The following is a 27,126-nucleotide window of genomic DNA, read 5'->3' as shown; positions in this document are numbered from 1 at the left end:
GGACAGCAAGCATTGCCACCAAGCGGCAACCTTTAATGTTGAAATTGAAGTCTAGTTTTTTTGTATCGCACTTTTTAAAACATTTAACTTTGGCAGAGTGTTCTCTCAAATGTAGACATTAAATAATAACAATGAAATAAAAAGTACAAATGAGTAATTAAAGGCTAACATGTACAAGACTAAATAAGATAATAGTGCAGTTGTGAGTAGTGAAAAAGGATAAACATGAGGTCATTCTCTTTATATTATTTACATTAAAGAGTGTGTGAGTAGATGATAATTTAGATAAAATATTATGTGCAATCACAGTGACAGTTCCAGGGTTATTTCACAGCAGCAGGTCTGACACTCTGTGGCTGTTCAGCGTTCATCAGAGTGGGGACAGACTGGGGGAAGAAACTGTGCTTATGACGGCTAGTTTTGGCGTACGGTGATCTGTAAAATAATGAAATCAATGCAGAATCCTGCAGTTCGCCGAGTGTCCGCTTGAGGTTGGCTCCAAGAACCCTGGACGTCACGTGCACACACCACTTTCAAAAATCCCAATTAGGCCAACAAATGAAGCCTCAGCTGGCTAACGCACACTTAAATATTGTATTGCCTGTTGTACATCATATCATCATAAGAATACACAACATAAAAGAACAAAAAGCCCCAAAAATGATTTTTAATTAAAATAACATACGTAAGGTTATCTCTGCAATAACAGTACTCCTACTACACTCTATACAACAGGACAAGCAGCACAAAGAAGCGGTGACTACATGGGTCAAAAAAAGTCCCAATGTTCACATTAAGACATATTCTCATCTATGTAACGTATGACTTATTAATCACGTTTCACAGGTCATCATAAGTCAGAGATCTGGGTGCTGCTTGTGTGGGCTTGTTGCTATTCACAGAAAACACAGAATCACAGATTGTGTTGTCACTGTTTTCACAACAGTTCAGCTCCAGTGATGTTGCGAACATTTAGTGTCTGTCAAAATGAACCAAAAAAGCTCCCATTCAGGGGATTTAGAAAATGTAATACTTCTTTCATGATTCATTTAAACGTGTTTCAGTTAAAACAGTAATTGCAGGGAAAAACACAAAAACTATAATAAGGGAAAATAAGGGAATCAAATGTTTAAAAAATGATGTGTAGGCGACAATATGTAAAGGAAGAAATCATGGAGTATAAACGTTTATAGCATCCTGACTCTTTAGAACCTTCTACAAACAAACTAAATCTTTGGAAAAAAAAGACTAAAGAGCCTCCTGGGGGACTTGTAGAAACTCCCAAGATCCTCTCTGTCTGTCTTTCTTAAAGCATCATTTGCTTGTTGTCATGCTCCCTTGATTGTCTCCAGTTGCATGTTCTTTAATGTTCTTCAAAGCCTGAACACTGTGTGCACTTTGTGTCCCAAACATTGAGTACAGACAAAAACACTCCAGCCTCTCTGCGGGGACACTAATACTTTCTCTGTGTGTGTGTGTGTGTGTGTGTGTGTGTGTGTGTGTGTGTGTGTTCATCAGACAGAAAACTTTTCATAAAAGCAATAAAAGGCGGCCACTGGAGCAATTTCCAGCCTGAGGGGCAGAGTCACAGGGTGCCAGCACAGTGTGAACATGGGGAGCAGTCTGTGTAGGGCTGTCACAGGGCACACATCCTCACGGCTGATGGATGGGAAAGCTAAAACACAGAGTCTGGGGAAGCATGTTTTATTGGCGACTACTTTCAAAAAGCAGGGCGCTCTAAAGACATCGCAAAATAAGCAATACATGTGGGTGAAGTGACATCAACCCCCCCCCAAAAAAAAGCTTTTTTTTTTTTTTTCCATAGCTGATATAACTTTGATGTACGATAGCTAAGAGTGAATTGAAGAGGGATGGTATTCATCCCAGAAATCTCAGTGCTGGCTGTGCTGCTGACCACACATGAAAGAGATGATGGGCAGCCACAAGACAGGTGGTCTCCAAAACACAGCGATGCCCAATCTCTTGTTGCTGCGCACACACACACACACACACACACACACACACACACACACACACACACACACACACAAACGGACGAACAGAACAGCCCCTGTCCTGCGCCAGCGAGTCGCCAGATGGCCCATCTGCTTTGCCCCTCCGCCAAGCAGGGCGCCGGGCTACTGGTGCCCACAGATCGGCAGCCTAGTTCTCGGCACGCTCCCTGGCAGGCGGGCGATGTGACAGCCCCGCTTGTTGAAGATCAAATGTTACTCGCCGCACGTTCTTGTTGCTCTCCAAGAAACCAGCTGTCTCTCTCCGAGATCATGAGACAGACCGACAAACGCTACGGACATCCAGAAGTTCTTGTGACGCAAGTCTCAGTCAAATGTGGACAATATCACCGCTCGGTGCCAATGCCTCACAAGCAGAGGCCTCGTCTTTGTCACAGTGTGAGGACTGTGCTGGAAGAACAGGAGAAGTTAATTAAAAAGGAGCACAGTGGAGGATGGGATTTGATGAAGGTTTCTTTCAGGGAGTTTTGGAGCCAGACAAAGCAGAGCCGGCCTCTTCCACACACACAAACTGAAACGTTATTTTCATTGGAATGATTAAACAGGATTCACAGCCAAGGATATGTAGGCAAGCACGTACATGCATGCGCAAGTCGAATACACTTTCAGCTCTGTTACATCACTCTCTAAGCAAGCAAACAGAGCGATGCTGGCTGTCGGTCTCTCAGGGAACCCCCCCCCCCCCCTCCTCATTTAGACGAGCACAGTGGAAGGTCTACTCTCCTGCTGCACGGTGGCCCGAGCGAGCAAAGTGACCTCATAAATGACATCACTCTAGCGGAGTCCCAAACACATGACCATATCTGAAGGTGGAATTCTATCTTTGAAACAACACGGGCTGTCTGTAAAAGCCATCTAATGCCAAACTGCCCCATCCATACAGAGAATCACAGACATCAGGAGGTAGAACTGCTTATGAAACAGCTTTTTATATGATTGGTTAAAAAGAAATATTTGAAAATGCAAGGACATCACAGATGGCAAAGTATGGTTGCTTCAACTCCAGGATTTGCAGGAAGCTTAAAAAGGACTAGTGGTTTAGATCTGTTTGGAAAAACACACACACACACACTTCCCTTTCACATTCAGAGAAAGACAACAATTATGCGACGCTCATGCCTGTGCGGTAAACAGGAAGTTAAAGCCTGCTAGCTTAGCTTAGCTTAGCATAGAGACATGACACAGGGGGGAAACAGGTTGCCTGAAGTGGCTTATGGGTAACAAAATGTGCCAATCCCAAAATATAATTTGCTCATAAATAAACACATTATGATTTATCCATTTGAAAGTATTTGATAAAGAAGGTTTTGTAGGGCAGTATGCACCTCAGTGAGTGTTGTCGCAGACAGAGGTAGGAACATGAGAAGGAATTGGAAACTTCCTTAAAATTCCCCACGTTTGTTGTCTGTGAGAAAAGAAAGTTAATCTGGACACTGATGTTTGCACTGCATTCACTCTTTATAATTTATTGAGCCAGAACTTAAGGCAGACTGGATTTTCACCATAATGGCGAACATAAATCAGGCAGTCTGCAGACGTCTGCTCATTGATTAAACCTGAGTTTTCATTACGGTTAACTGAGATTTAGCAAATGCTTGTTGATGAGTCAAACCTACAAAATGTTAAGTGTAATTTGATGACTACAATGTCAATATTGATGACAGTAAAGGTTTTAAATGCCGTATCCAAAATAAAAGCTCATTATCTTACCCTGTAGACTGTCTGATATGCAGTGTGGACAGAAAATGAAGGGTGACTACTCAGCCTCAAGTATTTAGGTGACTTTTTCTTTAAAGGGCAGTGGGTGGCGTGTCCTGTTCCCTTAACTGTTCAATGGTCCAAATGACTAATGAGCATCGATGAAGGCCGATTCTGGGAAAGTAGACAATAAAGCATGTCCTCCTGCACACTGAGCGAGCCAAGGGACGCACTTGAGGATTTCTGGATGGTGGTAGGAGTGCGTGGGCAGGAAAATGTCACTCCATGTGGGGCCGAGGCGCTTGTTTATCATAGCATTATCTCCCCAGGCTTTGTCTCACAGGAGTGATGGTTGAGAAGAAATCCAAGTTTTACAACATGAACACATGATTAGAAAGGTTTCCTGCTAGAAAACAACATTTGTTTTTGTATCGAGTAAATCTGTTTTATGTCAAATGAAGACATGTTCCTTTTGATTTAATGCCACTCTTTATAAATTTGCATCCCCTTTCTCTACTGTCATTGAATGTTAATTAAATGAGTGTCATCACTGTATAATATGAATAGTGCCATGCAAAAACAGCTTTGTGTGCCTGTTTTCAAGTCCTTCTGAGATTTGAAACAGGACCTGCTAACCATCAGTTGTCAGTATCACTTGTTTGAGCAAATGGGTATACCTTTGTTAGCGTGCTAAAACAGTGCCTAAAGCCCCGAGTATACTTGCTTTTAACTACATGTAATGCTGCATTAAATCAGCCTTGTGTATCCTGCAGCGGTTTGGTGCGTTGGTTGTGCGCCACCTCGGAAATTAATGCTACACGTCCTTGGGATGCAATATGCATATTACTATTAAAAGCAGTGTAGAGTTGTAGAGGCTGGAAATGACATCATGTGACACACCAGAGAGCTAGTCCACTTGTAGAACTTTTGAAGTAAAGTCAATCGATTAAGTCCGAAACTACCTGCAAAACGATGTGTCATTGCCGTTGCATAGCAACAAACATGCGTGTCAAAATAGATTGTGACAGATCATCTCTACTCCGGTGTTTAATGTGGAGCTTACGTGTGGTTCAAAAGGAAGTATATTTGAAAAGGAAGTACGTTGGAGCCTTTAGTGTGCTCTCATTAAGCTGCCAGCATGGCTGTTTTGTGGAGTGGGCGATAATATCCAGGAAAGTGTGATATGAAAAGATGCTATTCTATAATTATGGCTTCAATAATGCAAAGAAGCAAAATAAAAGTCTTTTAAAATTACTTATTTATTCTACCAAAAGAGCAGATTTATTACATTTAAAAAAAAGATAATCTGGGTTCAATGGTATAAGAACCAAATTCATACATTTGAGAAATTAAAATCGATGTAATGGCCTGCATGGATAGGGCTAAGGTTGGGGTATGCTGAGATGGGAGAACATGTTGTCGGTTTAATCATGGTCCACAGAGGGATATAAATACTAGCGCTGGATGTGCAAAGTAAACTCAGTCCATTGGTACCAATCAGACTCCAGTGTAAGAGGATCCTCCTCAGACAAAGTGATGGCTCTATTAACTCAGAGATAAGTACTTCTGTCTGCCATTATCATCAGCCACACAACACTGGCTAAAAATAGCAAAAAGGAGTGAGTCTCCTGCCATCCACCATGTACCCACTTTCAGAATAAAAAAGAAATAAAAAAAACACACCATTCCCTCCATGAGGGATCCAAGCACACTGTAAAGTAAGCTGTCTGTTTCCATCATGCTGTGACGTGCTATTACAAGCACATTCATTCATTGTGTTTCTCCGACCCAATGCAGCCATGCAAAGGTTCAAGCCCAAAGATTTTCAACGCATTTCATAAGACAGAATGTCAAACAACATTTGTTCAGGATGAAGAGTGAAAGGACTTGTGTCCATGGGAAGTGTCTCAGCGGGGGGATTCTCATTCTCAAGAGGCTGAGCGAATGGGACAGTAAAAAAAATCCAAAAGCTATTTCACGATTTCATTTCAAGTCCCCCACGTTGATTCCATTTAACATCCCCTGTATGAACTCCAGACGGACATTACTTTGTTATTCATGTAGTCACATTTGAATACATCAAATACAATCAGAATCAAGGATGCCTGACAGGTGAAGGTGTGTCACCTAATGTTTGGCACAAACTTGTCCGCTGTGTTTTAATGTCTACCCGGCCGTCCTTGCAGGGCTGCTGATGGCTATTGTCCTTACAGTCAGACAAGCTGTGCAGAAAGAGCTCAATCAGGACAACTTCCTCTTCATTTCTGGAGGGGGGGGATGTGGGGATGTGGGGATGTAGGCTGGGCTTCACAACATTCTCACAGATAAACAAAGGCGACCCAGACTTACCTCAGAAAGCAGTCAGAGCCTCCGTCAGTGTCTCAAGTTTGTTCTACTGCAGAAAACAGTTCTATTTTCTTCCCTTCTAAAGATACACTGAATATAAAAATGTAATGTTTTAAAATCATTTTTGTGAACTTAAATATGCACAATCAGTCCTTTCATGCGTTCACTTTCACTACGTCATCTCGGGTGTGCCACAGTTACACACCTGTATTTGTGCAGCCTCGGAGTTTCGTTACCGCGTGAGGAGTTAAAGATCTGTCACACTGCTCACAAAAGATTTGACCCTCCACTGTAAGCTTTGAACTCTGAGACTGCTTAAGAGTTATCTCCAGTCAACATCGACGTACAGTGTGTGTGTCATCATTTACAAAGAGCCGACATCCACGAGAACGCATTTGGAAACATCAGCGGGGAAATGTTTCTCAAAACCGACAGAAACTTGAAGAAGCACTCGAGTCGTCGGTGGACATTCATCTGCCAGCACCGCTCCGTCTTTGTTTGTCTTTGGGTAGTTACTGCTGTACGTCATCCGGGGAGTGTCACAGCTCGACGTTGCACACCTGTATTTTGTGCAGCGTCAGAGTTTTTTTTGCACTGCAGGTCGGCTCGAGCTCTCACACACTGTTAGCAAAGTGTTTGAAAGCCGTGAGCTCTTGTCGGAGAACACGTTTCCACAGGGTTTGGCAGCATTCTCTACGAGGAAGCCAAGCCAAAGGAAAAGTTAAATATATACCACAATTTTAAGGTTATGTACTTTTGAATGATTGCTTTACTTAAACACCTATCTGTATTTATTCCAGCTCTGCCTATAAAAAGTATCATCCTGCAACTAGCTCTCTTCAACGTAGCTCAGTTTCTTGTCTTGTCAGACTAGACTCTCATCATGACCACGGTCCTTTCCTCTATCTGGCAAAGTTATGAGGGCTTGCTTGGGTTTTATTCCTTTCTTAAAAGAGTGGCTTCTTCAGGTTTTCTATCTCCTTCTGATTGATGTGACGAGCGCTGCCCTTCTGCTCGGTCTTTCCTATCTCTGTATCACTCGGACAAAATGGGACATTTCCCATTAAACGATACCTCAAACTTGAAACGGTTTTTCATCCTTGTCAAACGCTCCATATCTCAACACATTGTTATCCAAACCGTTTGACCGTAACTTCAACTGACAGTTTTAAGCCTTCGTTTTGTCGTTACCGCTGGACTGAATTTTTGTTTTCGTCATCACGGGTTTTTGTGCGTTGACTGAAAAAAAGTTGTTGGACTCAATAAACTGTGTTGGACTCGGAAAAATGTGTCAAATTGGAAAGCAAGGCAAATAAATCTTGAGTTTCAATTTCATGAAGTTCTCCTGAATCCTACACTTCCCACAATGCAATCGATGGATTTTTCTGGTTTGATTTTCCTTCATGGATGAACTCCCATTCGCACAACAAAATGTAAAAAAAAAGGGAAAAAAATGCTGTCTGGCATGTTTTGCACAGGACTGTACAGTATCTAATTCTTCAGTGTCAAGCTAAGAGGGCATGACACTTAATCACACCTGATGATGAACTTGTTGTGCTTTCAGTAACCAGGCAACAACCACAACAGGCGTTCAAGGGGCCTGCCTCCATGAGTCACAGAGACCTTTCACCTCCAGCCCCTCTGGTCAGTGGGCGTCTGGCGAGTGTTCAGGCTCCTGTGAATCTGAAGGCATGACTTCACACTCCTCGCTGAAGGGACAGAGTGGTGGAGGAGGAGGAGGAGGAGGAGGAAGAGGCCATGTTTGCTCTGATTAAGACACTCAGCGGCTAATGACTCGCAAAGCAAGCCGGCGTGAAAAACTGTCCCAGGAGTTGACAGCTGGATATTAAGGAGAGGAAATAGATGAACTCTGCTTTCTAGTCAGGGGGCTGCAAGGAAACACTGTGCGCCTAATCAAACAGTACTGTACATGGCATGTAAGGGATCATGATTAGTGAACATGTCATTGCGGAGGGGAATGCTGACACGGTGAACGGACCTCGACAACAAGTGGAGGGGCCCCGTCCCACCCAGAAGAGTTAGAGTTCAACTCATACTGTGAATGATTCTACTTGTTACACTGATATTTACCGAAACAAAAAAAGGGACAGACAGGTTTGAACTTTGAACTAATTGCATTAATGTAAAGGTTTTGATTCCTTATGTTCAAAGGCGGGTGGCAGTAGCTCGGTGCGTTGGGACTTGGGACGCTGGTTTGTATCCTAATGGGCACCAGTGCATGTCCATAGGATCCTGTTTGTGCGTGTGTGTGTGTGTGTGTGTGTGTGGGTGTGTGTTTCAGTATGTGTGTGACATCTCTCAACAACAGAGTTTAAAACTGAATTTCCTCTCGTGGGATTAATGAAGGATATCTAAGGTTTGCTACTGCTTCCCTGTTAAACTAAGTAGCTTACTGAAAACGAGATCACTTAGCTGCTGTAACTCACTCGAGCATTTACAGAGATAGTGAAATGAGACTAAGTGAGTGGGTGAGTGAGTTTTTTTCCCCTCATAATTGTTGGTCTTTTGACATTTTATGTCAATGTGCACTATGGAGTTTTGGTAGAAAAATGTGAAAGCTTCACCCGTCCTAAATAGCTGTGGGGTAAAACGTGGACACAGCAGTATGACGTTGTTCTAACATGTGTTTTGATTTTATTTTTTTAATTCAAAGGATGTGGAGTTCTAAACACATTTCCCTGCCAATCTGACTTGCCGTGTCACCACGTCATGACTCCTCAATGACGTGCGAATGAGGGTAATGCAAAGTTTATTGTAAGTTGACGATGTAACGAAGGAAGACGACGACAACATCAGGGCCAAGTCGGACGCAGTTAAAGGGGACATATTATCCCCCTTTTTTCACCTTATAAACAGCCCGCCTGTGCTCTAAATGAAACATCTTTGCTGGGCTTTGGTCCAAATATAACATGAATCAAGCACCAGAGGAGGTTTGTGAGTCTGTAGAAACCACCTCTGTCAGAATGCTCCATTTTGGTGCGTGTCTCTTTAAATGAAATGACACCCCCTGAGTTTTTGGGTGTTCAGTCCATGGGTGGAGATACCAGGGGATGGGAGGGGATTATCTTACCCACTTGTGATGTCACAAAGTGAGTAAATTTAAATCAGAGCTTTTTTTCTCTGTGTGGTAAGAGTTTTTGCAGACCACAAAAAAAAGGACTGGATGGATTTATTTCAGATTTTATGGGTTGATAGATACTCAGGTTACCTCAATGTTCAAAAACATTGAAAAAGTGGATTTTTCACAACATGTCCCCTTTATATGAACTTCATGTTCCTTCTTCAAGATTGGAGATTTCTATCAACCAGATTTTTGCGTCTTGCAATCGCTCTCGCTTTCTCTGTGCTGGTTGTAAACACACCAACATCAAGATTCTTTGATTCATTTTCCTGCAGAAAGACATGATTACAATTTGTCCTCGAGAGTCTGTGTCCAGAGCTACATCCATAACAAGCAGTCTTTTCATCGTAACACTGGTCTGTAGGCTTTAGAGAAATAGTACATCTAAGCTCTTACTGACCAATCAGAATCGAGTGTTCGATACAGCTGTGTTACAACACAGATGTCTCATGCTGTCTCAACACTTTTTAATAGGAAGTAATGACAGCTTGAAACTCTTCTATAGATCATGACAAGCAGTATCGAGCTCCATTCCTCATTAGTCCAATCAAAACACAATTTCTAAGCCATGTCTTCTGTCTCTAGCTGGCCTTTTAACTGTGGGATCCACTCCTGTTATCAGCTGAATGGATTGTTGTGTTCGAGGCACACCAAGCATATCTGTGGGCGGTTTCCACTTGACAGATTGACTCGCACTTTAAGGCCATTTCGAACCCCCCCCCCCCCCCCCCAACAGAGGGCACACCAATGTGCTGATAGACTCATCAGTCAAGTTGATGCTCAGACTCCTGCGAGTGCTGTTCACATTGATTTGATGAACATGATGGCCTCATTAAAATCTAATTTGGCGGATTTTATCAGAGGCCATTGCTGGGATGAGTGGCGAGATCTGGATGATGCTCCTCAGCTTTGGCACTAGAAAGACCTCAACATGGACTTGAATAGTTTGAAAACACATGGATAAGAATGGGCAAAGGGGAGACATTTGAAGGACTTTTCAAGACTCGATCCTATCTTAGGATTCCTTCTTTCAAGTTATGTGAATCATAAAGTATAAAAAACAATAAAAACGTGACTTTCCAGAAATTACACACATCCTCAAACAGGTAAGCTGCTTCAATTGAGACGAAGACTAATATGCAATGCAATTCTTACTGTCTATATAGCAAATAGTTTGCATGAATTTTCAGAACACATGCTTAAAAACAAAAGTAGTGGTTTTAATTATCCTTGTTTTTTCAGGAAACACTTGCAATAAAATACATGAGTTGGGTTTTTTTAGGCAGACTGAGTTTCCACTTGCAGGAAAGCTTATAAACACTCTGCATGTGCTTGTGTTTGATTAGAACAGCAAATTCCTGTCTTTTGACTTGCTATAAACAGGAAATAACAGGCTAAATCAGTGTACTGCACAAAACCCAATGGAGAACGTATCAAGACTGGACTCTTACCTTGTCATTATCTTTGTATCTCCATGTTTTTGTTGTGGCTGCAGAAATTTCTGAAGACGAATAAACTACTGATGTAAAGCTTTGAGAGATAAACGACAGAGAAGAGCGGAGGAGAAAAAAAAATCCCAACAGATGCAGAGCAAGAAAATGTTCACCAAAACAGTGTGTTGTGTTATCCGGAAACTGCACTCAGTACGCAGAAATTAGAAACACAAGCTGTGTTCAGGCGCACATATGTCCTCCTCTCCCAGGTGCATAATCCAGAGCAGCTGAAAACTGCAAATGTGTTTCAGAGGAAAGTTTCTTTTTGTGTCACCCTGCTCTTCGCTCGTCTCCACAAACACTAACAGAGGGAGCTGAGTTTTTCCCTCGAGCTGCGCCTCTGATGTCAGCAACAACGTGAGCTCCAGGAAGTGGTGACGCTCTCCGGTGGTGCGTTTCTAAAAGGCAGTCGGCGGCGTCGAATTCGGGTGAAGCAGCGCCCCCGCGTGGACGACTTGAGGAAGTACAGCGTTTGCTTCTTCTTTTAAGAGAGGGAGAATAAAACTTCCGTCCAAACCTGTGCTGTCAGGACACATACCTGATCAGCAGATGTTGCCTGTCCTTCTGTTACAACCCTTCAGCTGTTGAACGTGTAAATACAGTTTATCTTTAGGTTTAGGCACTCTGCTTCATGAAGTAACCACCATAATTGCCTCACACAACGATAAACTCTCACAGCCACAGTGTGGGTGACTGCTATATCTTTATCACAGCAGGTTTTCCTGTAACTGTCTCTGCTGTCAACAGACAGTCTTACTTGGCACAGTTTAAGAAGCCACAAGCCTCAATGGTCCTGCCCCAGAGTCACATAATGATTTTACTTCACCTACAAGAGCGACAGATAGAAACATAGACCATGTTTTAGGATAAGTTTTCCATTCCAATTGCAAGTGTCCCATAAGACACGGTCAGCACAAGACTATGTTCAAATAAATGCTGAAACAAAAAAAATGCAGACACATTGAACTACTGTAAGTATAACAGAATAATACAATATTTATCATGTATCTTGTTCATTTTTTTTTTCATGTACAGCTACAGAAAAAAACAAGAAAGCATTAAAAAAAAATTATGGTCTGCTTTTTAAATGAGATTCTTTACTAGCAGGTTAAAAGAAATGTGCAAAATAAAGCAATTATTTTTATTTTATTTAAACATACTCATTAAACAGAGGAACCAACGAAAAACCAATTTTCAATAGTGTCTTTATTTTTTTATGGAGCTGTTTACTCCAAAAATAATCCCAATTATCAAATTGAAAACTAGTTAGTCTGTGTTTTACTATTTTACCATAAATTTGATCATTTGTTGGTGTTGTCATTAAGTCATGCCATCAATGCCTTTAATCTGTATTTATTGAAAATATATATGTTTTTTTTCTTTTAATTCTTCCATATGAACCACAACTTGTTTCCTGCAGATACAGATCTTCTTGTCGTCCATCAGAAAATGAGTCCACCGATACATATGTAGCAGTGCATATTTTTCCTATTGGGGTGATAAACAATCACTTCATAAAAAAACAAAATAAATAAATAAATAAAAAAACCTTTCTACCTGTGGACCAGTTTTTAATAGATGTCAGTGGAATATAAACCTCCAGGTAATCCACTTTCCTCTCTTATGCATATAAGAGCAGACTGTGAGAATAACAAACGCTCCTCCAACCTTGACTCCAACATTGCACTGCTCAGATTAGTTCCACACAGCAGTGTTTTATTGTGATCAGACATGCCCGCACTGTGTACGACTGCCTGAGTGCAATGAATATCAATTGAACATTTGCATCTCTGTGGATTTGCAGAGCTGAACTGTGTAGTAGACGAGCACCACAGGCCGATGATTTCTGCAGCATCATTTCAGAATGTTTTAGTGCCATTTTGAGCCTCTGGAGAATAGTAGGATGTGTTTGCATCAGTCTGAAGAGAAGTAATCAAACAGCTTGTGGATAGGTGTTTGTCATGACTAAAGGCTGATCCTCTGACTGAAAATTCACCTATTACTGCTAACAACAACACGTTGTATTGATGTGCATATAGATATGATAAATGTAATCTGGAGCGCACAGTACAAGTATTTTAATCACCTCTAATGATGGTTAGTTTGCTGAAAAGCAGATAATCATTTAATAATGCTCGAGTTGACACGTGAATAGTGAACTCCAGTCAGGTGAAGGATGGAGTAACACCTTGTGCGTCTACACTCCAAGCTCTCTGTTCTGCCTCCCGTTATGTGTACAGAACCAGCCTCTATCTTCCCAGCAGCACTTGAGCAAGCTTGTAATAGCCGTGTTTGTGTGTGCACCAGTTACATTTCCCCTTTTTGATCTTCATGCTGCACTAAAAGGGTCTTCCAAAAGAAATCTATAACCCCCCTCAGGGAGACTGGCAGCTGTAATCGACTTGCTGAAAATCAATTAGGCCTTTTGCAGACAGGTGAGCTCCATGGGAAAGTTAAAAATAGACGAGAAATGATTTCTTTTTACTGATCAGACTTAGTTATCTGTAGATTTTCTGTGGACAAGACTGAGACTCAGTGGGGAATCCCAGGGGGGGCGCACTCCTGGGAGTCACCCTGTTTACTGCCTATGATAAGCTCAGTGAGAACAAACACAAGAGGAATGAACAATTAAGACTTTATTCACAATTCTAAAAGGACATAAATCAGCTGATTTAAGTAGGTGGAAGAACAGTTTTGTTATCAAAGTGTCTCGATGAACTTGTGCACTTCATCAAAGGATCCTGTTCCCTGGAGCTGCAGAGTGAGGGGGGTCTTCACCAAAGGAGACTGGATTAACACAGTGGACCGGAAATCACTGTCCTCACTATAAAAAAACAACACATGTTCACATCAGAAACATTCGCAGTTTAAATATTGTAGTAAAATGTAACATTTCTTCTTCCTGTGTGGTCTGTAGTTTGATACCTGGGAGTGAAGCTGATCTGAAGACACTGGCTGACGTGACGCTCTTTGGACCTGAGAAGTCCAAAGTGTGGTGTCACTCTGAACACATCTGACTCTGCGCACACACACACACACACACACACACACACACACACACCGCACGCACGCACGCACGCACGCACATGCAGAAAGTAACACACAACATAAACATTCAGGGCAATAAAAATATTCAAGGATATCAAAATCTCTCGATTTTGAAGTGACTTTCGGACAAGCTCCAAACTAAATGGAAGAGAAAACCAAGCTGCGACCTCTGTTGTTAAAAAATGAAGCCAGCACAAGAAACATTTTTAGAGTCTGGTACAACCGTAACACAAACAGTCGGTGGGTACAAGCTACTTTTTGTCTCTATAGGTCATTTCTTCATCCGTAAAAACTGAATGACAGAAACATTTCTTTAGAAGGCATCCATCTCGATTTTAACAAGCCTAAGAGTCATGTAAACATTTGCATAATTGGGGGCGTGGCTGACTCAATTGACTGAAAGCTAGACCACAATCACTGAGCTTCATAACGCCTTGTTAAGACCGAGGCAAATACCAATGGATGACATCACTGAGACTATGTCCATGTTTTATACAGACTATGATGAAAACTGTTCTGCTAAAATAACGTATGTGAACAAATGAATATTTAGCCACTTTTGGACAACAATTAGGACCTAAAAATTCCCAAAAAATAACTGATAAGTTCTAGGAGTTAATACCAAAACAATATAGAAGACAGGTCAACAGTCACCTGTTACTGATTTCCAGTAAGTGTGGGCTCCATGGCTGTATAGGTTGACCTCTACTGTCTGTGTCTGGCCCACGTAGCAGAATCCAAAGTCAATGCTGTCCGTGGCCAGACGAATTGTAGCAAGATCCAAGTAGGCACAGAGAGGTACCGCCTGCACAGAGAGGAACAGAAATGAAAAATCCACGCACGATTTTACATTTTCTACTCCGTTCTTCTTCCCCCCCCCCCCGACCTGAAATGTGTTGTTGCTGTAGTGAATCAGGAGGTTCTGCTGGAACCTCAGCTTCCTCTGTCGGCCTTCATTGCTGATCAACGTCACCCCGAGTGGGACTTCCTCATCTGCCTGGTCTGAAAGGTCAAGGAGAGACAGGGAGCAACGGAAGGCCAGCTTCACCTGGACGAAAAGTGAAGAGAACGTTCAGGGGGGATAAACAAGAGAGCGTAGAATCCTTTATCCAGCGTTTCCTGAAACCACATCTACGGTTTGTTTTTATTCTCCAGGTCTTACCTGCATACTGTGCTGTGGATTCAGCAGCAGAGATTGACTGTCACCAGTCAGCAGGAGACTGCTTGCACTGGTCAAAGCTTGAGGCTGTGGCTTGAGCACTAAAAATGGCGGCTGAGTCTCCAGTTTGAAGTGCAGGGGCATTTCAGAGTTATTTTTCAGCAGAAAGGTCTGTGTGGTGTCGAATTCACACACTACAAGCTGGAGAACAAGAAAAGAAAAGACGACAACCAATAAGCCTGACTGAACAGAAATATTAAAACCCTGTGGGATTAATACCTCATGCTTAAACTTTGTTTTACGGCTTTTCACACAGACCTCCTCCTCGGATTCTCCCAGCCTCAGTAAATCACCGACCGAGGCTCTGAACTCCAGCTCCCCCTCATCCTCCTCCATCTGCACTAACAGCCTGCAGTGACAAGACGCCGAGAGGATGATATGCAGCTTAATCAGACCACCTCTGAGCGCCTTTTACTGAACCTCAGCTCATTTTGATTCAGAAATCATAAATTCAGTGAGATGTATTGTTTTTTGTCGCAGGAACATAAATAGTAAGATTGTAATTTCTCACAGCGCATGCTTAACAGCTGCTAGTAGATCCATCCTGATAGGCTCCAAATCCAAACCCTGAGCTCTTATAACTTTACCCGGGACACAGGCAGCCATCTGCCAACACACACAAAAACACAACAACAAGGGAGTTTCGCCGCATCAGAGTCCCCTGCTGCTTGAATTTTTTTGAAGATTATAAATTGAGACTGAATTTTTTGTGCAGCATGGATGTTACCTCAGAGTCTAAACTCATGAAGCCCAGAGCTAACCCTTCACATTTGGACTCGCAAACCGACCGGGACAGAGTGAAAGGAGTGAACGAAACATGGATGGTGCTGCTGCCCTTTGCTGGAATCACCTTGAGATAAAGAGCAGGGAGAAGTAACAGAATTATTGATATGGCTTACAGCTTCGTTTCAGAGGTGGCTTAAATCCAATCGACATACTGCCTGCTGAGGAGTGATGCAGTACGGAAAATCCGAGAGGTTGCCAGTTTCCTCGTCCTCACTGTCTTTCTTGTTTATATATTCCACCAGCGTCTCATCCTGAAATCAATGAGATAAAGCTGAAGGATTAACTGTTCATTTTAACCTGTCGCATCACCATGAGATTTTTTTTTTTTAACCAGAGGTAATGTCATAACATTTGTTTTAAATGTCTATTTCTGTACCTTTGCTGGGCTGTCAAATGGACTCTCAGCTCGGCTCTGGATTGGGGAACGTGTTCCCTCAGAGCTTCTTTCCAAAACTGTTCCAAGATTTCCATCGGAGTCCCTTAATTCTCCGCTCGGCACGCCATCCTCTTCCGCATCCTCAACTGGAGAGGTTTCTTCAAAAGCTACCAGCTTAAGGTGATTCTCACCGATGTTGGATGTTTCCCAGTCGATGCAGATATCTGGCGTTAAAATAGATGAGATCACTTTGACGAATGCACAAACACTTTGACAAAGTCAAAAAGGTGACGACATTAGTTCGATAAACACAAAATTAAACATCCTCGAAAAGGACATTACACAGCTCACTAGCAAAAAAACTAGTAAATGATCTTGACGATTTTATTCCTGCTACTTTTTATTGCGTTTTTATTGTGTTTCACTTTTATTGTGTTTCATTGGGTGTTTTTCTGCTTGTACAGCACTTTGATCAACCAAGGTTGTTTTAAATGTGCTGCAGAAATAAAGACAGATAGATTGATAGGATCACATATGGATCAGTGACTTCAAGTGAAAAGAGGGGAATTTGCTACAACAATAAATCTTTACAATTACGCAAGAAGGAAAACCCTTAACCCGCTGTTTCATGATTGCACTGACCGAACATAGAGGGGTTGTTGATGCGAAGAGAACGAGACACAGTGTCTCCTCCGGATAAATGAGATCCAAAACTAATGATGCAAAGAAGAGATGTGAGACACAAACATGAAAACCTGTTCATGAAAATGTGATGGCGGATGGAAGTGGAGAAGTGTAAAATGTGACAAACTGTATGGTTGGTCCTTGGGTTTGGTTGTTTGGGCGTGGGCCCGTTATTTGGAAGTACAGAGGGCAGCCTCTCACCCTCATCTGCATGGGAATAGGTGTAACCTCAAGATCTCCGGCCTGCACACAAAAGTATCTGAATAAACCCTTCAGTCTTCAAAAAACACGGAGAACACATTTTAAAATGATGCCTGTTTTCCTCATTTCTGCAGAAAGTAACATTTAATCCTATAATATCTGTTTATCTCATTCTAAAACTTCGTACTTTGCACAAGAGGAGATCGCTGTACTCCCCCCACAGTTCAGAGTAAGCGGTGATATCAACACTCTGGCTCTCAAATGGTCCCAGCGTCCCAGAGTGAGGCAGGACAAAGAAAGCTGCACCCTTACCGTGAGCCAGCAGGCTGTTCACAAACTCTGCCAACAGGAACAGACACATGTTCAAAAATCTGACAAGAATGAGCTCGATCATTCGGAGTATGAAGTTAAAGTGTACCCTCGTGCGCTTTCTCTTCCAACTTCTTGGCTTGAACCGAATGGATCGGCTTCTTGGCGAATGCAAACCTGCGATTCAAGCGCAGGTCGTGTCACATTTGCAGTCCAGTAAGTCATTCTCTCCTTTATCACTCAGACCATTTCTTTACCTTTTTTCACATGGATCATTTGGCGTCAAAGCATGGTAGTTAAAATACTCGGCCTCGATGGCGAAAGGTGCAGGGATGGCGCTTTGATTGGTTATCAGTAACCGCTTGGTAATGGCGTGCTTCAAAACCACTTCACCGAAGTCAAGCAACAGTGCTGAGGGTCTCTCGTCATCCTGAGCAGAACTTCAAGCAAAAAAAACAGCAGCCATGATGTGAGTCGTAAACATCTCAGTCTTGTAAGTTTATTTACACTTAAAGGCAAGGTCTGTGCTCCCTCTGTGCTCCTTTAAAAACCTTGGCTTGATTGGTTTATAAAACCTGGACCGAGTGCAGACACTCAAAGTTTTTGTCCATTGAGTTTTTGTCATCTTTCACTTAACTGCTCCTTTTTCAGAGCATGTGAGTTATTAATTACTGTCAGGACCTAAAGACAATTTCAACCAACATCTTATAAAGTAAATCTGGAGAAAATGACCTTCCCTGCCTTTAAGTTTGTTCTTTAAAAATAGACTTGAAGGCAAGTGTAGTACCTCTCACAAGGCAGCGAATAGGACACGCTAAGATTCTTGATTTTGGGAGCCACAATTCTCAGAGCAAGAGGAGAGTTCATCCCCAGGACCTCGCAGACAGCTGCCACCTCACTCAGCTCCACCTGGAGGCAAAAAAAGATGTGCATCAAATCAGTGCCTGTTTTAGAACCTCACAGTGCCGTGGAAAGTCAGGTTCGTTTCGGGCGTGTTGATAGTTGCTACTTACATCAGTGTTAGAGGTGAAGGTCACCGTGATGTCCATGCTGGCGTTTGGTCCCAGAGTGCCAGAGCAAGGCTGAAAACCGGCTGTACACGATTCAGCTTGTCGACCCTGCAGCTGGGCCTTGTGGGGGAAATTCAAAATCTGATAATTATCTTTATCTGCATTTCATACATTGTCATGCAGAGCCAGATTTAAACCAGACCATCTAATCAATAATGAAAAAAATCAAACAACCACAAGAACAATAGCAATATGTGTCTATGAAAAGGTTCCTTCTTCATACAGTGCAATAAGAGTGTTGAGACTGAAACCGTAATGATGATAGTTTACAATCCAGCTGAAGGCGGTAGGCAGCAGGGTCTGGTTGAAAAGCGTGACGGTTGCTTTGACGGGAACTCCGATGTAAAGGTCTGACAGGAGCAGCTCACAGTTGAGCAGACACACCTGAGGAGACTGCACAACCGCTCGCATCGACAGGTGACTGAAAAGAACACACACGGTCGCTGATTATTATTGTTGTCGGGGCTCGTCGCTCTGCATCACTTCACAGTTTTCAGGCTCCAGCTGAAGGGTTTTTCTTTTTTCTTTTAGGAAAGCTTTTTTTTTTAAGAGGCGGTGAAGCATCCTTACCATCCTGTTCCATTCTCAACAGTCAGCTCGAGCTCGGATTCATACTGCTGGCAGAAATGTGGCATGAAAAACACATCCACACTGCAGGAGGCCAAGGGGGGCAGCACACCTGTGCAAGGCTCCACTAAGGTCTAAACACAATACATACATACAGATATTAAAATAAAACGTGTAAAAACCCTTCTTTTCGTGTTGTTTTATCAGGTCGCTGTAAACACCTGAGTGTCTTGCTCATTATTACGCTTCTCCTTCAGCGTCCAGTTTGCCTCCAGCTGGGTGATGTTGGTGAGTAGCAACATAGTCTGTGTCTGCTCGCCAAGCTTCAAGAGCCCAAGGTCCACACTGGGCACACTGAGGGTCACTATGGGACCCTAATCAAAAAAAAAAAAACAGAACAAAAGGATGTCACAGCTACAAACTATTCATACAGAGATTTATAATCTGACTTTGGTGTTGAAATTCGGTGGAGGCATTCTCACCTTGAAAGAGACTTCCACAGCCAGAATGACGGGCTCTTGGCGGTGCTCAATGTGGCAAACCAAACTGGACACAACCTTCTCTGGTTTCCCTCCGGTCACAATCAGGTCGAAATCGAAGCACTCGTTCTCCTCTGGATCCAAACCCCACGAAAGACAAACCAATCAGTACACACCCAATGGATCAATCATATGACACACTGTCTTCAATACCAACTTTTCTGTATCAACATCCGTTGTAATGTGTGGCGCACCTATTCTACCAGCAGAGGGCTCCACCTCTATGATGTGGTCGCTACTGCTCATTCTCTCCCATTGAAAGAAGATGCAGGTTTTGCTGTGGTTCCACATCTGAGCCACAAAAAGAAAAAGAAACACAGAGATTTGTCGGAAAGCCTTTAAAACTTTGAATGAAGCTCCATTCAGAACAAATGAATTCAATAACCTGGAACTGCCTGCGAGTGGTGGTGAAAATAAAAAGGTCCCCGTGTATTATGACAGCATAGGGGTCCAGTGAGACCTGGTACGCCTCTGTTGACCCCTTGACCTCTATTTCCATGACGATGACGTCGCTCACCTTGGAGCCGGTGCGAACAGGTTGAAGGATACTAGATTTTCACACACACACACACACACACACACACACACACACACACACACACACACACACACACACACTAACATTTTGCGGATGAAGGTGCTTCTGTTTAGTAAACTTCATGTGTAATGTCAGGGTTATTTGTACTGGATGACTTTTTTTTTTTTTTCAAAATAATTATTTACAATAGACACACACCACTGTTCATACAAAGTCAGAGACACTTTACCCGTCTTCAGTGGACTCTGGCGGCAGATCGGGGACATCCCTGAGGACTAAGTGACAGACGCTGTGGTAATCCTTCAACTTAAGGAAATAAAAAAAAATAAAAAAAGAATAAGAGAGAATAAGAATTTAGAATAACTTTTGTTGGCTAAGTATGTGTAACACAATTTCACTCTACATACAGGCCTGTGGATACAAACACATCTTATAGCGTTTAATTCATAAATCCCAACAATACTTATAGAAAGGAGATCAAAGACAATAATGTCATAACAGGAAAAAGGAGACAGGAAAAAATTATGTATTCCATAAAACATTCTTCAAGCTGTAGAATGATGCAATAACTCCTGATTATTATTTACTGTCATTTAATGTGTTTTTGTTGTGTACCTCGTCGGGATTGAAGGTCAACAGGAACTCTACTTCCTGGCAGGGGGACAGAACTCCTGCCACGGGGCTGACGTGGAAGACACCATCTGCAGCAAGGTGGAACTGGATATGGGAGGGCTCTGGGGTTTCCCCTGGAAGCAGGGGACGCAGGTTTGGCTTCATGATCTGCCAGTGGTAAGGCAGCTCCAAGTGGCTTCAGCCAGAGAGAGAGAGAGAGAGAGAGAGAGAGAGAGAGATCAAAAGAAGGAAGACTGCTTCTACTTGTGTCTCTGGGAAAAAAAAGTCAACAGGGCAGGGCGAGCGACAAAACAGAAGCCATAGCTCTGATAATGAAACGATGTTTAGTTACTCTGTCAAGGAAAAAGATGTTAAAATTGCTCTATTTGTCTGCTTTCTAGTTTGTGTGACATGTCCTGGGTGTGTTTGACTCACACATTGTTTCTGATAATGAGTTTCTTCTGTTGCATAGAGTGAGGGTTACATGGGCCGAAACGGATAAAATGCTCTGCAGTGAGGTCATGCACCTCTCCCAAAACAGGACGATCGTTCTGCCCAGACACAGACACGAGCTCCAGTGCAATCAGCTGGCCTTCACCTGGGGAGAACACACACACACACACACACACACACAGGTTTAAAGCCCTTAAAAAAATCCAATTAGCTCAAGAGGCCCCAGCTCTTAATGTTATGCTGATATTTTTCACTTTTAAATTTCAGTTTTCTGTCTCTATCTGTTCAGGGAAACAACCTTTCGATCCATCACCTTTGGGTCAACAAACAGCAACATTTTCAGCGGCTAAAATCAACGATCTGTGTAAAGTGCAAATCTGGGTTGTTCTACAAACAGTGTTAATGCGTTACAGAGGAACGTTTCCGACTGGAAATCTGTCCTCTGTGTTTGGGTTCAATCTTTATTCAAGGTTACACACACACACACACACACACACACACACCTAAATAAGTCAATTTCACCTGCAGTAAAAATGTGTTTGTTTTTTTTTTTTCACTTTAAGCACTTTGATTCACCTTCAATGAAAACATCTTTCACTTGACAGTTGTCACAAATAAGAGCGAAAGCCTGACAACTTTTCTCAGCTGTGGTGGGAAAGAAAACCACCTGTAAACAAACACAACATGTTATTAGAGATCATTCCTACAAGTACATAGTCAGGTGTGTAAAAATGCAAAAGGAACCTTGAGAAGCCTTTAAAGCAGTTGACACAGTCCAACTGTGTTAAAAAAATAGGATCTAAAATTTTACGGAACGATAGGGAAGGGTCAGGATTCGATTATCGATGGATTCTCAATGCACTGCGATGCTTCTCAATTGTGGATCTATATACACGGTTCATTTTTACCCATCAATACAAACAATCAGGTGAATTTAACCCTTTTATTCAAAATCTTTGCAACAGATAAATCCCACGATCAGCTGCCCCTTTGCAAAAAATACAATATCCTTTTTCAAAGTCTTCCTCAAAATCCTGAACAAGAGCTTACTCAAAAATAGTCTCTCGGCTGCAGCTGGTCTCTCTTTTTTTGCAGTAAGCCCAAAAGTGGGCCAGTCCATCGCGTTAATAATCGATTATGGACTTTCCTGCATCTTTCCACGATCGCATCTTCGAATCGATTATTTCTCCTTACCTACTTCTTACTAAAAGCAGTCAAGAACTCATGTAGATATAAATGGTTGCATGTTCATGCAGTATGTTTAATTGGCTTTCTAAGAAACTCACTTCGACTGTGATGGCTTCTCCGGGCTGCAGGACAAAAATAGACGGGCTGATTGCAAAGGGTGCCTGCTCTGCAAAGAAACTCTTTTCTACAGACTTAAAAAAAAAAAAAAAAAAAAGTTCAATAATTTGGTGAGTTAAACACAAGCAGAGCACACTCTCTATTTCTTTGGTATGATCTAATATATATATATATATATATATATTTTTTTTTTTTTTTACCCTGAGGTTTGAGGCTGGCCACTGGTTCTTGGGTATGATGCAGAACGTTCCGGAGCTGAGCCCAACATTTTGGCAAAAAAACTCAACAAACTTGACTCCTCCAACAAGACAATGACCACAGTCCAGAACTCTTGGTACTGCGTAAAAATGAAAGAAAAATATATAATCAACAACGTATGATGAGAACAAAAACAGCATAAGGCTCGTTTGCTGTACTCACAGGTGAGTACTGGAGGGGGTCGTATGGCTGCAATGGGCACCACAAGTACGTGTTCAGCCTGGGTCTCCACCACGATGAAGTCCTCGTAGTTGCCCAGAGAGTCTGGAGCGAAGCGCAATGTGTACTTACAACCCATCCCTGGTGCAACCACGCTGCCGTCACCAGGAAATCTCCCTGCCAAAACACATTTATTTGACCATTTCTCTGTCACTTGGTTGTTATTGATCGACTTCCTCAGTAGATGGCACTGATGTACACATAATGAAACACATGAGTGCCAAAAAACACTGACTGCATTCCTCAGAAGTCTGACCTCATTCTTCAGAGCCTTAAGCATTCCTTATTTATACTTCAATGACACTTAACACACTTGGGGATTTCAACACATGTAAACAGCATGAAGTGGGTTTGAAGAGGCCAATCAGAAGTGAATGAAAAGCTCACCCAGGCCAATAGAGAAGTAAGGAGTGGTAGGAGGGATGAGGCGGACATGACGGCTTGCAGAAGTCAAGTTTTTCAGCTCTAGAGTAGTCTAGAATGAGAGCAGGACATACGATCATCCAATAGGAAAAAAGAAATAAAAGTGGTTTTATGTGTCAATTACCCACAATACAAGTGGACAAAACTTCTTAAACATACCTCATATACATGGCCCACACTGTAGTCAGTAAAAACCACCACTGAAGGTTTTGCTAAGAAGACTGGGACGAGGTCATCAGTGGAGCTTTCAGAGCAGAAAAACAAAAAAAACACAAGATTGCATTGTTCATCTAAAAGTCATGCTGACAGGAAGTGGTAAGCTGGTTGCCAAGCAACCACTGCCGACATTATATTCTACATCGAAACCACAAAGCAAACTCCTTAGCTTTTGCTTTCATCATTTGTGAAAGAACAAACAGTAATTTGACTCCCGGTTTGGTCGAAGCAGGAGCTGCAAATGTGCAATTAAAGCTGGAACAGGTTTAGTTAATGTGTGCTGTAAATATTTAAGCTTAACTGGTAATGCTCAACCCAACTGAAATACCAATAAAACCATGGTGAATCAGAGCCTGGCAGATGTACAAACGATAAAATACATCATGTCAGTTGCACATCTGCTGTTTTCCCTCTGTATTACTAAAGGTGCACTGATTTTTCCACTGGGTTTAAAGGGTTCTTGTGTTCGAATTTAAGACTTTGAGAGACTGTCTGTCATGAGACAATTGTGTTTTGTCAGCTCTTTATTAAAAAAAAGGCGTGCACAAGAAATTCACTATGTCAACATCCTGCTTTTTTTATTTTGCTTCCCCACGAGGAGATGATTCCCATGTCCTGGGTTATGACAGAAAAGGGCCTTATCGTACCTGTGCTCTTCCTTCTTTTTCCTCATGTGCTCCTTTTTCCCGACTTTGGCCCTGGGCCGAATGAGAGACGTGCCCCCCCGCTGTGCACTTGGAGGAAGAAAGCGAGGATTGCGCAGGAAGCTGTGTTTCTCTTTAAGCTTTTGTAGTTTTTCCCATGCCTCCTCTCGATCCTTTGCGCTTGGTTCACCCTTCCACTTTGGTTTGGGTTTGGCCTGACTGGGCTTCTGAAACATAATGACAGAATTCATGATACACAATGCATGTAGTGTTAACCTTTCACAGAGGATTCGTCCATTGTTTAAATGAAAAATATTTGAAATTCATGATACTTTGTGTGTAAGGAATTTGTGGTTTTAACAAAGAGTGTATATTTCTCATTCTTTACCTCTCTTTTGCTCCACTCTGGGGTATCCGAGCAGGATTCAAACGGCAGAGTGATATTTGACTCGCTCTGTTCTTGCACAGACTTCTCTGGAACACGAATTAGACTACAACCATCATCCTGAGGCTCTCTGGACGTGTGCATGGTGTAAGCGATGGTGGCCCTGGCAGGAACAGATTTTACTGACAAGAAAAAGAATATGTGAGATATCAATAAAAAAAACAAACAAACAGACATTAACAGTGATTTGAAGAGTCCCAAGGAGGATTGTGTACTTGCTAATAGTGCTTTGAAATGTGTTTTTTCCTTAGTTAAGTAGTCCTTTGGGGAAATCAAGTTGTTCAATTTCAGGAGATCGTTGTCCACACACCATGAAAAAGCCGATTCAACTGTAAAAATAAACAACAAACAAATAAGATACTTTCACACTCCTCCCAAATATTCAGTAAATCAAAGCCTAGCACTCATAATATTGTCTCCACATCACCCGTTAGGAGGCTCTGATGGTCATTAAACGCTCCCATTTCTTCCTTCATTCTCTCATAGGCCTGTCTCTCAGTTGCTGCAGCCCGAGCTCTTGCCTCAATTATATGACTCTCCAGCACGTCAGCCTCTTTTATACACCGATTATATTCAGTATGAGCCTGTGGGATTGAAAAAAACAAAAAAACATAAATTGTACCGTAACAGATTGTAATGATTCCTCTGACCTCTTACCTGTTGGAGCGCTTTCACATATCTGTCATGGTAGCTGCTGCATTCATTCTTTGTCTTCATGAGGTTGGATAATGTGTCTTTCCCAATGATGCTTTTCGTGTAAAGGTCCTTGAAAGTGCTTGCTAACAAGTGAGAAATGTCCTAATTTATAATAAAGAGAATGAGTTTAACAGCTGCTGATAAGCTCTTATATTTTTTGATTGTTATCAACCAGCAGGTGTTTCTTACCTGTGTCTTTCCTGATGCGGGTCTGTGGCTGCACACACAAGGATCAAACCGCGATGTTTTTCCTGACTCTGTTTCCTCCAGCATGGTGCAAAAGCAAAGAATCACTCAGGGTGCAAATGGCAATGTTTCATCAGCAAAAAAAAAAAAAAAAAAAAAAGGCTTGCTAACTTCAGGTTAACTTCAGGCTACATTCATTTGAATGTATTACAAAGTAAAGTTAAAGTCAACGCAGAAAACATACGTTTAGAGTTAACAAATAACATTCACAAACCCTTAACCTTCAATATATAAGTTCCCAAGCTCTTCCGAAAGTAGAAACGTTTGAATTTATTTCACGGGTCGTTGCATTTCCGCCATATTTGTTTACATGTGGTTGTCATAGTAACGGTTAGAGCTGCATCCGTCCACGAACTCTGGGAAAATCCTTTTTTTGTGCACATGTTGTTCTGTTAGCGTCGCTAACAGGATATTAGGATATTGTAGGATATTATGTATGTATGTATGTATGTATGTATGTATGTATGTATGTATGTATGTATGTATGTATGTATGTATGTATGTATGTATGTATGTATGTATGTATGTATATGTAGGATATTTTAGGCCTACATAAATCAATGCTAATACAGAGCAAAAATATAAACTTTTAAAATAGTTATCAATACTATTTACATAACAGTGAAGTAAGCTAATAAGCACAAATGTAAAACCCATGAGTGTTGAGCACATGTTAAATCCAAAAATAGCATAGACTAGAGAAGTCAAAACAATATTGGCTGAAGGGCCATTCTCAAACCCAACACATTTGTGCATGTATAATAATTAATTCAACAGTTAAGGGATTGGGGGGGGGGGGGGGGGGGGGGGGGGACATTTGCATTACATTCAATACCAACGAGAATATTTGGATTTTCTGCACTTGTTCAGTCTCTCATCTGACACACTAAACCATACAGTAACCTGAGTCTACTCTGTTCTTGAGGTGCATTTTGTGGCTGTTACATTCTCTTTGTTACCTGGTATTTCTTTTCTTGCTACTTGAGATGATACCTGTCATTGTAAAATGCATGAGTGCAAAGAGTTAATTTAAAGACTTGTGTGAGGACAAACTTAATTACTCATGTCCAGGCAGGACTTTGGTTTGGTAAGAGTCCAGAGACATCATGGACAACATTTTTGACTGTGCTGGTCAGCTCATGTAGCTCAAGTGGGCTTTTCAAAGAGGGGATTGTTGGGCTCATTCTGTGCCTCGTGGTTTGCCAGACAGAGCTGCCCCAATGCAAGAGTTCACAGGACAGAACAGACTGGCAGACACAGATTACTGAGAGGCACAAAGAGACATTTGTCAACCTTCTCATAGATTACATTCTGATAATGAACAGGAGCTTGTTGCATCTAGTGAAGGAACAGTATCTAATCAAATTTCAAAGTGTCTATAAGAACAAAAACACAATGCATAAACAGTCCATCATTTTGGGAAAAGAAGAGAATTTCTGTGTTCATTCCAAATAACCTCTTTATTTAGCTTGAAATCTGCCATTTTTCTGTTTTATTTATCAGCCACACAGTATGCTGAAATATATACATAGAGTCATACACAGATAGATGGTCGATGCC

The 27,126-nt window shown here is 41.9% G+C and overlaps 2 protein-coding genes across 3 annotated transcripts in view; both read right to left on the bottom strand.

The window, feature by feature from the left end:
* The window catches only part of map3k22 (mitogen-activated protein kinase kinase kinase 22), a 38,613-nt gene extending 27,505 nt beyond the window's left edge, over positions 1–11,108 (bottom strand). For both annotated transcript variants that reach the window (XM_079361756.1, XM_079361757.1), the window contains exon 1: positions 10,671–11,108. The gene's annotated coding sequence lies outside the window, so the exon portion shown is untranslated. The remainder of the gene's footprint in view (positions 1–10,670) is intronic.
* Positions 11,109–13,333: 2,225 nt separating this feature from the next.
* Positions 13,334–25,898, bottom strand: dlec1 (DLEC1 cilia and flagella associated protein). The gene is made up of 38 exons (XM_079361873.1): positions 25,510–25,898; positions 25,282–25,422; positions 25,052–25,208; positions 24,840–24,953; positions 24,568–24,746; positions 24,183–24,406; positions 23,479–23,563; positions 23,284–23,371; positions 22,840–23,013; positions 22,620–22,756; positions 22,401–22,493; positions 21,691–21,781; positions 21,097–21,259; positions 20,665–20,857; positions 20,279–20,355; positions 19,897–20,059; positions 19,706–19,802; positions 19,455–19,585; positions 19,194–19,346; positions 18,976–19,106; positions 18,676–18,826; positions 18,349–18,465; positions 18,123–18,244; positions 17,593–17,775; positions 17,445–17,512; positions 17,214–17,365; positions 16,953–17,068; positions 16,784–16,854; positions 16,142–16,365; positions 15,918–16,016; positions 15,707–15,829; positions 15,491–15,585; positions 15,238–15,328; positions 14,923–15,120; positions 14,647–14,808; positions 14,415–14,565; positions 13,638–13,731; positions 13,334–13,536 (listed from the first exon to the last, which is right to left on the bottom strand). The coding sequence occupies exons 1-38, from the start codon at positions 25,591–25,593 to the stop codon at positions 13,413–13,415; spliced, it is 5,016 nt and encodes a 1,671-aa protein (XP_079217999.1). The 5' UTR covers positions 25,594–25,898; the 3' UTR covers positions 13,334–13,412.
* Positions 25,899–27,126: the final 1,228 nt, after the last annotated feature.

The sequence above is a fragment of the Symphodus melops genome (genome assembly GCF_947650265.1).
Source record: "Symphodus melops genome assembly, chromosome: 14".
Taxonomy (NCBI): Eukaryota; Metazoa; Chordata; class Actinopteri; order Labriformes; family Labridae; genus Symphodus; species Symphodus melops.
Note: the sequence above shows the minus strand (reverse complement) of the source record. Positions and strands in the feature narration are given on the sequence as shown.

Excerpts from the sequence above, each read along its gene's own strand:
- dlec1 (XM_079361873.1), bottom strand. The coding sequence starts at position 25,593 with ATGCTGGAGGAAACAGAGTCAGGAAAAACATCGCGGTTTGATCCTTGT. Across the intron at positions 23,372-23,478 it reads GTGTGGGCCATGTATATGAG|ACTACTCTAGAGCTGAAAAA; the intron begins GTATGTTTAAGA and ends CTCTCATTCTAG. Across the intron at positions 19,347-19,454 it reads CTGTGGAAGTCTCTTTCAAG|GGTCCCATAGTGACCCTCAG; the intron begins GTGAGAATGCCT and ends TTTTTTGATTAG.